At 40.1% G+C, this 13,235-nt stretch overlaps 1 protein-coding gene across 1 annotated transcript in view; it reads right to left on the reverse strand.

The window, feature by feature from the left end:
• The window catches only part of LOC136863501 (uncharacterized), a 69,086-nt gene extending 62,142 nt beyond the window's left edge, over positions 1 to 6,944 (reverse strand). The window contains exons 1-2 of the mRNA XM_068225967.1: positions 6,761 to 6,944; positions 6,191 to 6,349 (exon numbers count right to left, since the gene is read on the reverse strand). Of these exons, the coding sequence (XP_068082068.1) occupies positions 6,191 to 6,349; positions 6,761 to 6,871 (270 nt within the window). The 5' untranslated portion in view covers positions 6,872 to 6,944. The remainder of the gene's footprint in view (positions 1 to 6,190; positions 6,350 to 6,760) is intronic.
• Positions 6,945 to 13,235: the final 6,291 nt, after the last annotated feature.

A 13,235-nucleotide genomic window follows, 5' to 3' on the forward strand; every position in this document is an offset into this window, starting at 1 on the left:
AATTACCTTGCTGTTTCTACTACAGCATCCCTGCATGCCACCCATTCACTTTCTATATCCTGAACCTGCTTACTGCCTACTGGTTGAAACTTCTCTCTAATCATATCCATGTACTTCTGTCTAATTTCCTCGTCCTGGAGATTTTCTACCCTTATTTGTTTGCAGACAGATTTCACTTTCTCTACCTTAGGCCTAGAGATACTTAGTTCACTACAGATCAGATAGTGGTCTGTATCATCGAAAAATCTGCGGAAAACTCATACATTCCTAACAGATTTCCTGAATTCGAAGTCTGTTAAGATATAGTCTATTATGAATCTGGTACCCCTAGCCTCCCATGTGTAGCAGTGAATAGCCTTATGCTTGAAGAATGTATTCGTAACAGCTAAACCCATACTAGCACAGAAGTCCAGCAAACGCTTCCCATTCCCATTAGCTTCCATATCTTCCCCACATTTACCAATCACCCTTTCGTATCCTTCAGTTCTATTCCCAACTCTCGCATTGAAATCGCCCATTAGCACTATTCTATCCTTGCTGTTGACCTTGACCACGATGTCACTCAATGCTTCATAAAACTTGTCAACTTCATCCTCATCTGCACCCTCACATGGTGAATACACGGACACAATTCTAGTACTAATTCCTCCAACTGACAAATCTACCCAGATCATTCGCTCATTTACGTGCCTAACAGAAACTATGTTGCGTGCAATGGTATTCCTGATAAAGAGCCCTATGCCAAACTCTGCCCTTCCCTTTCTAACACCCATCAAGTACACTTTATAATCTCCTATCTCTTCCTCGTTATCTCCCCTTACCCGAATATCACTTACTCCTAGCACATCCAGATGCATCCTCTTTGCTGACTCAGCCAGTTCTACCTTCTTTCTTCCATAAGACCCATTAATATTGATAGCTCCCCATCGAATTCCATTTTGTTCGCCAAGTTGCTTCCAAGGAGTCCCTCGCCTGTCAAATGAGAGTGGGACTCCATTACTCCCATAGGTCCGAGGATTGCTTAAAATGTTCTGAGCTCGGTAAATTCATGAAGCAGGATGCTACCCTACTTGCACATAGTCCAAGTGAGGATCTCTCCTCTAACGGGTTATGGAGCACCGGTGAATTGTATAGTCCTAGCCGCCTGAGCACAAGGAGGGCCATGACTCAGAATATGTCCGAGATGCCCACTCCCATTCCATAGCAACTGGTATCCCGACTCTCAGGACCACTTACTAGGCCACTCAGCCGTTGCCCATGGTTCATGAACTAGGACGTGACTACAGTAACCCACAAACATGAACCATGTCTGAAACAAGAAATGGAGAAATACAATGATGGAATAACAGCAATTCTGGAAGTCAGGAGGAAAGGAAATGGTGATTTCAGAAGTGGTAAATATACAATTCTGCATTGTGGAGGAGGTAGAGATACAATAAGTGGCACAGGCTTTCTTGGGGATGGCAGATATCTCAGGAGTTTTGAATTTTAACCTGCAAATGAAATAATAAGCTTACCGTACAAAAAATTAGTCACCCCCGCAGAAATCATTACAAAAATCATTTAATACCGTATAACTCCACCTCTGGACTTGAGATAACCGCCTGGATTTGGTTAGGAAGAGAGTCCACAAGGTTGTGCAGGTACACTAAATCCTGGTTAAGCCACTTGCCGAGTATATCATCGCGCAATTCTACCAAATAGCGGGGATGATGATGTCGGCATTTAACCCGCTGTTCCAACATGTCACACAGATTTTCAATGGCGTTCAAGTCAAGGGATTTTGCAGGCCAATAGAGATGTAACAGGGTGGGGGAGTGTTCATAAAACCAGCCACATATGCGTCCAGTCCGATGAACTTTGCTGTTTAATCTCGAAAAATCGGGGTATCAATAGCATACTCATCATGCAGATGTTGACTGAAAGGCAAAACCTGACATCTAGAATGTTTAAATAAACATGCTGGTTCATGTTAGTAGTCACCTCAATGACTGGGCCCAATCCATGATATGAAAAACACCAGTTAAACATCACAGAGCCACCTCCATCTTGAACCTGACACTGCAAACGTCCAGGATGAAATGCTTCATCTGGCTTCAGGTGCACTCGACGACATGCGTCATTGGAATACAGGCAAAAACGTGATTCGTCAGACATTACGTTCCGCCAATCAGCTACTGTTCACATTGAATGATTACTAGCCCACTGAAAACGAGCAGTTTTATGTGCCTGTGTGAACAATGATCTCTTGCGAAGTAACCGACTCCAAATGTTCATTGTATGCAGTTCCCATCGCATTGTTCTCCTGCTAACAGGCTGGGACAGGTCTTCATTCACTCACTGCGGCAATTCCTGTTGGGTTTCAAAACGATTTTGATTCACAAGCCGTGAAATGCGTCTCCAGTCCCTCTCAGTCAAGATTTTTTTCCGACCACAATTCTGACGTCCTGTTTCGAGGCCACGTGTAGTACACTAATGCTTGTAGTCGCGTTGAACAGTCCACTGCGAAACACCAACAAATCCAGCAACACACCACATGGCCATGGGCACGGCTGAAAGTGATGGCCCCTTTTATACAACTCTGTCACATCCTTACATCTACCCACGTTAACGTACACTGTCCAGTTGAAACATCAATAATGTATAGCTAATCGCTACTGCCTTATGCTCACGTAGAGGCAATGTGCGTGCAGTTGAGCACGGGACTCATTTGCTGTGCCATCTGTACAGGCTTAACGATCCCTCTGTCCGTGCGCACTAGGGTGACTAATTTTCTGTCCGGTGACCTTATGTACTATACTCTAAGAACAAAGGACCATTTTTTTTCAATATCAACTCTCTCCCTCTGCGTGTGTGTGTGTGTGGGCGTGTGTGTGTGTGTGTGTGTGTGTGTGTGTGTGAGAGAGAGAGAGAGAGAGAGAGCACGCACGCTCTATGGACAATTGCAACAAGGAACAGAATGCATCCCAACACAAAATGTCAGAATCATACTCGGAAATTTTAATGCAAAGGTAAGCAAAGAAGCAGCCTACAGGGAGACTGATGGGAAGGAAAGCTTGCACGATATGTCAAATGATAATGGACAGAGGCTGACTGACTTTGCCATGAGAAACTCAATGTTGGTGAAGAGTACATGGTTTCACAGAAAGAATATCAGGAAAGCAACTTGGTGCTCACCACACGGTAGCACCTTTAATCAAACAGATCCTATAGTAATCAATAGGAAACGTGTATCTGATACCGTTCAAGTTGATAGTTGCAGAGGGTCTGACTGATTTGGACCATTATTTGCTACAACTGAAATACAGGTGATGCATTGCAATTTATATATGTCGATCCGCTAAGAAAGAGAAAGCTCCAAGCAGATACATGTTCTCAAAATTGGAAGATAAGGAAACCGCAAACAATATGAATCTAGGCTGGAGAAGAAATTTGAGGCTAAATAAAATTGGGCAGAGAAAAACATCGAAGGAAAGTGGAGTTTAATAAGGGATACTTTGAGGAAAACTGCTGATGAAGTATTAAGGGTGGAAGAAAAGACTCAAAGACAATGGTGGTTTGATAAAGAATGCAGAAAAGCAATTGTGGAACAGCTGATACATCTTGTTCACCAGCTAATTGAGGTCCAAGTTTGGGAAGCAGAACACTTGCCAGAGCATTGAAGCTTAGTGAGGGCCGATTACCTTAGATGTTAGGCCACTTTGAAAAACAAGCAAGAAGCTTAGTGATTATTTGCCTAATTCAAAAGAAAAATGATAAAGCAAACTTGGAATATTACAGAGGTATATCTTTGCTTAGTGTGGTTTATAAGGTCTGAGCCATGGTTTTGTCTAGGAGACTCACTCTACTGGTTGTACAGAAACTAGGAGACTACCAGAGTACCTTCTTACAGGGCATATCAATGACAGACCATAGCTTCACTGTCAGGCAAATAATGGACAAGAGCTATGAATATAATATGGATTTCCATCTGCTGTTTGTGAAATTTTCAGCTGGCTTTTGATAGGTGAAAAGGAGGAAACTGTATCAAATAATGATGGACAGGAGTTCCCAGCTAAATTGAGCAGAGTGGTGCAAATGACCCTCAGGAGTACAAAATGTCACTAAAAATTTGAAGTAAACCAAGGTCTGCAGCAAGGGGATAAGTTTTCCACTCAGATCTTCAATGTGGTTCTGGAGCATGTGATGAGAAATGTTGAGGTCAGTAATCCAGACAGAACTCTGATTAACCATAGAACCTAGCCTATGCTGATGATATGCTTTCTCAAAGATTTAAAGTCCTAGGGAAAGGACAGGACAATTTAGAAAATGAGTCAGAAGAAATGGCACTTAAGAATGAATAACGCCAAAACACTCTTCTCATCTAGGAGGACCATAATTATGGAAGACAAACTCAAATTTAAATGGGATCAAGCACAAGAGGTGAGAAAAGTTTCATTATTTAGGAGTGTAGGCGAGAAAAGTGAGACATGAAAGAGGAAATAAAAGTGAGGATTGCTGCAGGCAATAAGACTTAATTAGCTTTGCCCAATGTGTTCAGATCATGCAACCTTGGTAGATGACTGAAGTTGACAGTTTATCAAACAATGCTACAACCAGTGCTAACTTACGCTTGTGAAACAGGGATAGTGACTAGAGCAGACAAGGAACTGTTGAACAAACAGGGGAGAAATATACCAATAAAGATTTTTTGTCCAGTGAATAAAGAGGCACAGAGGAGAATAAGGAAATACAGAGAACTGGAAGGACTCTATGGGTATGAAAATATTGTATCGGAAATATATATTTAGGAGATGTACAGAGAACGCCAGATGATAGGTCTGTCAAGAAAATCTAGAAAATCCAGGTGACAGAAGATAAGAAAGGAAGACCTCGAAAAAGATGGCTGGAGGACGTGGAGGAGGATTTAAGACAGATGAAGATGGGAGTACCTGTACGAAGATGGAGGAAGCGTGCTGAAGATCGTGAAGACTGGGCTACATTTCAGGAGTGCCAGTTGAAAAGGCAATATTTCCACGATAAGAAAGTTCTGGAAAAACGCAAAGAACGTATAATAATAGGCACATGAAACATACCCATAATCGGGTATGGTAATACTTTTAAGAAATTAGATCTTTTGCTAGTTGCTTTATGTCTCACCGACACAGATAGGTATTATGGCGACGATGGGACAGGGAAGGGCTAGGAGTGGGAAGGAAGCGGCTGTGGCCTTTATTAAGGTACAGTCCCAGCATTTGCCTGGTGTGAAAATGGGAAACCACGGAAAACCATTTTCAGTGCTGCCGACAGTGGAGTTCGAACCTACTATCTCCCGAGAAATTAGATCTTTCTGGTCTGGATAGCTCATGGCAATCTATAGTATTCAACTAATGTAATGCGTGCGGATGAAATACTGAATTGTTTTTTAAGTGGAAACAGCACCTTTTGAACAGACATTCCTCAATTTTCAGAGAAACCAATGTCCTGCATGTGCTGTAGCACCAACAAGGAAGTAAGTAAGTAGTGGAAAGGAAGTGACCACAGCCTTAATTACGGTACAGCCCCAACTTTTGGCTGGTGTGAAAATGGGAAACCTCGAAAAACCATCTTCAGGACTGTTGGCAGTGGGGTTCAAACCCCTCTAGGCCTAACTACCATATGCAACCTGACAGCCAAGTTACACAAACCACACAGCTACTCGCTCTGTATCGGAGGATGTCTGGTTCTGAAAGCTGTTTGAAACAGAGACAAATATAACACAACTAATATAAAAATATATCTGACAAATTGATGGATAAGCTATATACGATAAGTCTTGGACAATGAATGGCCGTCACTAGCCACTATGAGTGCAGGTCAATTGAGAAAAGTCTCTTTTCCCCGTCCATAACCATAGTTCAGGGGTTGTGCAGTTGGCGACTGTTTGTTGAAATTTCGAAAGATGATATGCGCACTGGAGGTGAAGCATCTAAGAACCAACACCAAAACAATAATTTTATTGCTCTGCTTTGTAACTGAAAAGTTGGTTGTGATATTTCTCCATTCATTTTCATACTTTACCACTATAAATCTAACTAAATGAAATAGATACATCTATTTCAACAGCACAACACCGTATGCGATGAAAAGAAGATGTAGAAAAAATACAGGAGTCCATAATTACAGAATTTCCTCCTGAGCAATGGAAAATACATCGTAATTCACCACTTACTTTCAGAGGCAGATCCTTAGTTCTTGTGGCAGCTGGATAAATGGAAACAGTAAGCTTTTCTTCTTTCTTTTTGCATAACTTCTGTGTTGTCTGATCATTTGCATCTCTGCAAATGTCAATTATATCGTTCCTTCTAGTGGAAGGTACAAACAGACCATCCTGAAATTTAAATCATACCATTCGTTACACCACATCAATGACAACCAAGAAAATTACCACAACCCAAAGAAAACTCATCTGCTAAGAAACACATGATAACTTTCCTACAGTTTTTCCCTTGATACCTGCAAGCACCTACACACAACCATACACGTCTACGTCCATCAGCACAATGCAGAGAAGCATCTCCATAAAATCAATAATCGCACGAGCGATATTACGAATGTATTGAAGCCAAGACAACACAAGGCCACACGAAAATCAATATGGGTTTTAAATAGTTTTAACATGTATCAAAAGTGAAATAGTGGCCATTCCGAAAGGTACGCTACTTCACCTCAAAATAGCGCAATAAAAACGATAATATAACACATTAAACAAATAATTTTGAAAAAAATCAACAAATCTTACTTGGACGGAAATATTACAGTTCCTTTTATTTTCGACATCCGGGGCGGTAAGTTTACTTTTATCTGTATAGATTTTGTTTCGAAGTTCCGAAATGCAAGTTTTGATATCCATTTCTTCTTATAATGCATCACAAAATCTAAAACTGCATAGAACACAATTGCACTACTGTCAGTAGCAAAATCAAAAACCGTGACACATTTTCGTAACATTAGAATAAACAACAAATCGCAACGAAAAAATCGATAGAGGGATCGATATTGAACATGGATCAATTCCCAAAGACAAAATACAATTTCATCACTGTCAGCAATGAATGCAATCAAACATTATTATTAGCTCGCGAGAGAAACTTTCCTGATTGAGGACCTGAGATACAATCTTATTATACCAGGAGGTGCGGCATATGCAAATCTGCTTCATAAACTGAGAGAGAGAGAAAGAAAAAAGGGAAATTTGGGAAGACTTCCACACAACGGAGGCCAGGGATGGAAACAGGCTACCAACAGAGACATATAGTTACGAGATTGGCTGTTCACGGATTCCACTTCAAGACGTGTAAAAACAAAGTATTTCATGAACCGAACAAAAACAGTGTGTGTAGGCTGTGTGACCAAGTATGTGAAAGACAGCATATCCAGAAGTGTTCCTCGAGGTCTTGTCCGATTAGTGAATTTATCAAAGACAAAGTCCGGTCTCCACTGATTAACATTTAACACCAACATGTTAAATTTAACATGTTACAATAGACATGTATATAGTGATTGTGTCTTCCAATTGACTTTGCACGTTAACTCAGAATGTTGAGGTTGAAAGCTTTTAATATGTGGGCGTGTTTTCCGCTCCAGCTGGAAAACATGTCAAGTCAATCCGTTGTTCGTGAGATGTCAGCACAGCTTCGGCAACTTCGTGCCGTTTCCATTCCAACAGATAGCCTAAACGGTACAAACGACCTACTTCCACTGGACGACAGTAAAAAAGTCCACAAGTATCAAGAAAGAAGTAGAAGACGTACTTCCACTTATCTCTATACAAGGATCGCTGATGGCAGCTCTCCGCAGCAGGAGAAAGTACGCCATATTGAGGGCGCGGGCCGCCATGTTGGTCTACCCATCCTAGAGCTCTCCTTATGGGGAAGCAATGACAATAGAGTCCATTTTAAATCTCTAATAATGGCGCAATGGAATAATTAAAAATATAGGGACAAATTCACTCAAAGCATGAGGACATTGGGAACACTGACACGTCATTCCAAGGTCAGTAAATCTCCAGGATAGCAATAAAAATGAGTGTATAATAACGGCCTACAAATATTAACTTACGTGCTGTATACATGCAATTAGCGTTCGGTAACATAATACGTGTGAAAAACAGTTTCTGAAAACATTGATGCAAATTGTATAAATGTATGCCACAAAATTATGCATTCTTAAGAGGAGGTATGACTGAATTTTTCGTATTTTGAGCCAAAAACTCGGTTTTTCTTGTTATTAATAAAAAAATAGCCCAATTCTTCCTCTTTCAGAAAATGATTTTATTTTAGTCATTCCGGCTTGTATAAGGCTTGTAGAAGCCATTTAATATGAGCCCGTAGGACATTTAAAAGTTCAAAACCACACCCACTTCTCCTGTGATGGCATAATGATAGTTTACTGTGTGTTTTTTTGCTGGATGTTTAAGTATTTTGCGGCGTATTTGCCGTAGAAGTACACCTGGGCATGCTGACAGTCAATTATTTACTACGTAATCAATACAATTACGTTAGGTTAGGAAATATTTTAATTTGAACTGACGGAGAGAACGTTATACCTCTTCCAAATAGTACTCAATTTATATATGCCACGCATGTATACTTAGATAGTTTAAACATATTCTGTACCGTATTTCTATTATTTACATTTAGGAATTCGTATTTGTGTTAATCGTAGTAGTACAAGCATGCCTCCCTTGCTTGTATATATTTTACTAACATGCAGAAGTGAACATGTGGTTTCAATTAAGCGCATGAAATATCTGAACTAGTGATTTTTTCATTGATGTGTTTCATCTTAATTCCTTTGTAAATGTGCGATTTATAGCGTAGGGTTCATAGTGCGTCGTTTTAGTGTATAGAAAAGTGGTAATTACAGTGTTAACCACGTAAGGCCTAATCAAGCCACAGCAACGCTTAACTGATACGTAAACACATCCAAATATTACTCATATATAGTGATACTTAACACTTTTCATACAAAAAAGGAAAGGAAATATTCCAACGGAACATCATTTGTCACCATCTTCAATAGTTTAAGTCAATTAATCATTAGGAGCACGCTAAATCGGAATTTTAAAACACTCCGTAATGTTCTTCTTATGGAATACCGCCTTGTTTTGCCCTACATCAGCTGATCGCTCAGAGCTTGATGTTGGTTCCACGCTTGGCCGGTAGAAACATAGGGAGCGACCTCCCTATCTCTTTGTATGCTCGAAGGAACTAAGCATAAACAAAGAAAGCGCGCTCCTCGTGCTCTACTACACCGTGCGCTCGCTGCCATAATACTACGCCAGACATCTTCTATTCAGTTTACTGCTACCCAAGCTACCAGCCATCCATGTATATAGATCAGTGCGTACTTCTCGTGAAGTATGGTTATATATACAACACTCCGCAATTATCATTCTCTTTGTTTTAAGCTACAAATAGAGTACGCGCACGTATGTCGTTCTCTCTGCACTATACCGGTACTAAAATTTATAGTCAGAAATGGAGTGGAGCAAGGAGATTTCTCTGGATTTAATGATATAAAGGAAAGGCCTTGTTTGTGGGATGTCTCATCAAAAGAATTCAGAGGTAAAGCGAAGAAAGCAGACAGTTTCTAGGAACTTGAAATTATCTAAAATTGTTCCCGCGAATGCATCGAAAAAAATACTAGCGTCCCTCCGCTCCCAATACGGTACAGTCAAGAATTGTAAAAAGTTCACAAAAGTCGGGGGCGGCAGCGGACGAAGTTTATACTTCATAGTGGTTTGCTTTTGAAGGAATGAGCGGGATGAGGGGAGGAAATGTGTCTAATAAAACTACATTTCTAAATCATAACAAGAAGCAACAGTGGCAATAACAAAGGCCAAATACTCTTCATCTTTTTTCCTTTTTGCTAGTTGGTTTAAGTCGCGCCGGCAAAGATAGGTCTTATGGCGATGATGGGAGAGAAAAGGCCTAGTATTTGGAAGGAAGCGACCGTGGCCTCAATTAAGGTACAGCCCCAGCATTTGCCTGGTGTGAACATGGGAAACCATGGAAAACCTTCCTCAGGGCTGTCGACAGTGGGATTCGAACCCACTATCTTCCAGATGCAAGCTCACAGCCGCGTGTCCCTAACCACAGGGCCAACTCGCCCGGTAATCCTCTTTATCTGAGTCTATTGTCCTTGCTTGAAAATACTAGACACCACCAAAATGTAGGCCTATTACCACAAATTGCTATAATGAACTACCGGTACCTGTATATAGAAAAAGGAAGTCAAGTTTAACATGTTTATTAAGTGCGGACACAATGTTAAATGAAACAGTATTCAACATTTAACGTTTAACATGTTGATGGTGTCACCAATTAACTTTTAACATTTTTAACATTTAACATGTTGTTGTTAATAAGCAGAGCGCATTAGTCGTCACGTTATTATATCTAATTGTGATCCTCTGTGCACATTGTGCGCAATAAGTTATTATCTATATTATCATGGATGTATATCGCACACTATGCATACGGGAAATAAAAACAACTCAGTTAAACAGTTCAACTATAGATACTGTTCTTTTAAAACAAGGCTCTACGTGGTACTACTGGCAAATTGACCCACACAATTTCTATCTGTTTTGTGGTTATGGCACAGGCTTGTACGTGTAACTGGGCCCATAGGAGTAATATACATATATTATGTAAAATAGTGCTAAGGTAAAATCTAAGAATCGTTTCCCCTCAAGTAGTACGATTTATGCAATGAAGTAACTATCCAATTAAGAATGGAGGCCGTGGTCTTAAAAATCTCAAACAAGCATTGCTGAGTAACAAGAAATTGGGCAAAGGAAAGGATGCTACATAACCTGGAAAGTTAAAGAAAAATGTAAGGAGGAATAAGGAACATGATAAGTGAAAATAGATCAGAAACCAATATAAAATATTGAAATGAATATATATATATATATTGAAATAATAAATCAAACCTCTGACAAATTTACATGAAAGGAGGACTATACAAATATAATATTTTCCCAACCACTTACACGGATTACAAATACATTATATAAAAAAAGAGATAAGATATGCAAGAGAAAGAATGCCACAGGAAAGGAAAGGGACAAACAAGGAAAGGATGAATACTGCAATAAAAAGAGAAAACCAGAACGACAAGACAAGAAAAGGAAGATGTTCAGTTAGGAAATTCAAGTATACCAGCAGAAGAATTATCTGAGCAAAATGCAAATACTATATGCAGGTCACCACCACTTCCGTTATTACACAGATTAACACTAGGTGACGTAGTTCTACAGCCAAATAACCACAATGTAGTTCCATTAAACCAGTTTTCACAATATCTCGAAGCACTGAACGAATAGAAGTGTGTATAGAGTAGAAGTCGCACAGTTGCCAATACACCACACGCACACTTCGAAAGAAAGTTGTTACGAAGCTCGTCAATGAAAAGTTTTAAATACAAAGGGGCAAGTGAAATTTCGTCCTGGAAATGCCATGCTCCCAGTTTAATTTTGCAGGGAAAGTCTGTCCCAATGCAATTAAAAATATTTACAGTAAAGAAATCAGTTTGTCATACCTCATCATGAAGCAAATTGAACTGCCCGCAAATGAAGACATCTGGGCACATGTAAATAAGGACGAAGTTGACGTAGGATGTTGCTCCCTCCACACAGGCCTAAGTCCATCTCAATATTTCCAGAGGAAGGCCAGGTATTTATAGTGTGGAGTAGAATGAGAAATATATCTGGAAGATTCCAGAGATTAGTGAAGCATGCGCGAATAAATAGGTGGTCACGTGACGTCAGCCGGCAAAAAGGAAGTTAGTTTATCGAAGATGGTGAAGATGAATAGAGTAGAGTTCATGCAAAGTATGAAGTATGCAAGTTCCAGTTGGAGAAAAAATGCAGTTATATCATGATGAGGGTAAGTCCATACTAATCGTAGAAAAAAGGTTATGTGCGTGGCGAGTTTCATAACAGTAGTTGCCGATGAAGTGAAGAGTCCGTTACATACGGTAATGAAATCCATGGATCACGAAGCGCGTTATGGTATGCCGCAGTTCGTAGTCAGAATTCATGCATTCTGAATTCATCATGGCATCAATTTGGTAAAATTCTACCTATGCATTCGCTTTTATAAACTGCAATTCCTGAAGTAAAGCTTGGTATTTTGACGTAGAAGGCAGTGATATTCTCGATCGCAGTTCTTCTATACAGAACGGCAGTCTTGCAAGCTTATAGGTTAGTCTCGAAGGAGCGCTCTTTCTTTTTTGCCAGCCAGAGAGCTTTTTTTTAAGATAGGTAAATTTTTCACCCTTTCTAGTGTAGAAAGGTTATCATTTGATAGTTATCCCCAGATAATACCTAAAGCGTATATCATGAGGGGAGGAAACCTTGGTCGAATAGGGCTCTTCCTGTATTTATATATAATTGCCGAAGGACCTTGATGTCGTTCATTGTTGCATCCGCTGCAGCTGCTCCCTCTCTGATGTGTTCGGTGAATTATCTTCCGTTTGTTTGAAAAGTCACGTATAAGTACTTGTAGGAATTGACCCTGGCAAGTTCAATATACTTGTGCATAATGTTCTCTGCACCTGGAGGTTCCCATTTCTTCTAAATGTCATTCGAATTGTATTCTCTAATTTAACTCTTAGACTGTTTATATTCGACCAGGTAATGAGATAATCAAACGCTACCTGTAAATTTTTATGTGACGCTGAGGCTAAAGTCAGCATGTCGTCAGCATATATATAGACGAAGACATCTTCACTGACGACAGATCCAACGACACCTCTTGTGGCTGTTCAATAATATCGGACTTAAAGGATCTGCCTGTAACACTCCTGCCGTCTGTTGAATGAGCGTGTATCTGCCAAAAGTTGTCACCAGAGTGCAGCATAACCAGAACAGGTCCCGTACGCAAGGTGGCAAATGGCAAATGCTAAGCAAATTTTATAGATTCTGACATTTACAAGCGTGAATAATGCCAAGTACGTGCTCCTGTGTACCACGGTGTAAAAACAGAGGTGGGCATAGATTTCGAAAGGATCCCAGTTTAAGAACAATGGATAAAACAAACTCGGCGGATTAAATGGAATCCAACTGACAGCAGTATTGTTTGTTTCGACCATTTCGTACCCAAGGATTATATAAGCGGGGTAGGACATGTAATTCAATCATCAGTAACATAGTTTAGAAACTAATCGTTCCTCAAATGCCTGATTGGTACTTAGTTAATCGCTTC

This window comes from Anabrus simplex, chromosome 2 (assembly GCF_040414725.1).
Source record: "Anabrus simplex isolate iqAnaSimp1 chromosome 2, ASM4041472v1, whole genome shotgun sequence".
In the NCBI taxonomy this organism is placed as follows: domain Eukaryota; kingdom Metazoa; phylum Arthropoda; class Insecta; order Orthoptera; family Tettigoniidae; genus Anabrus; species Anabrus simplex.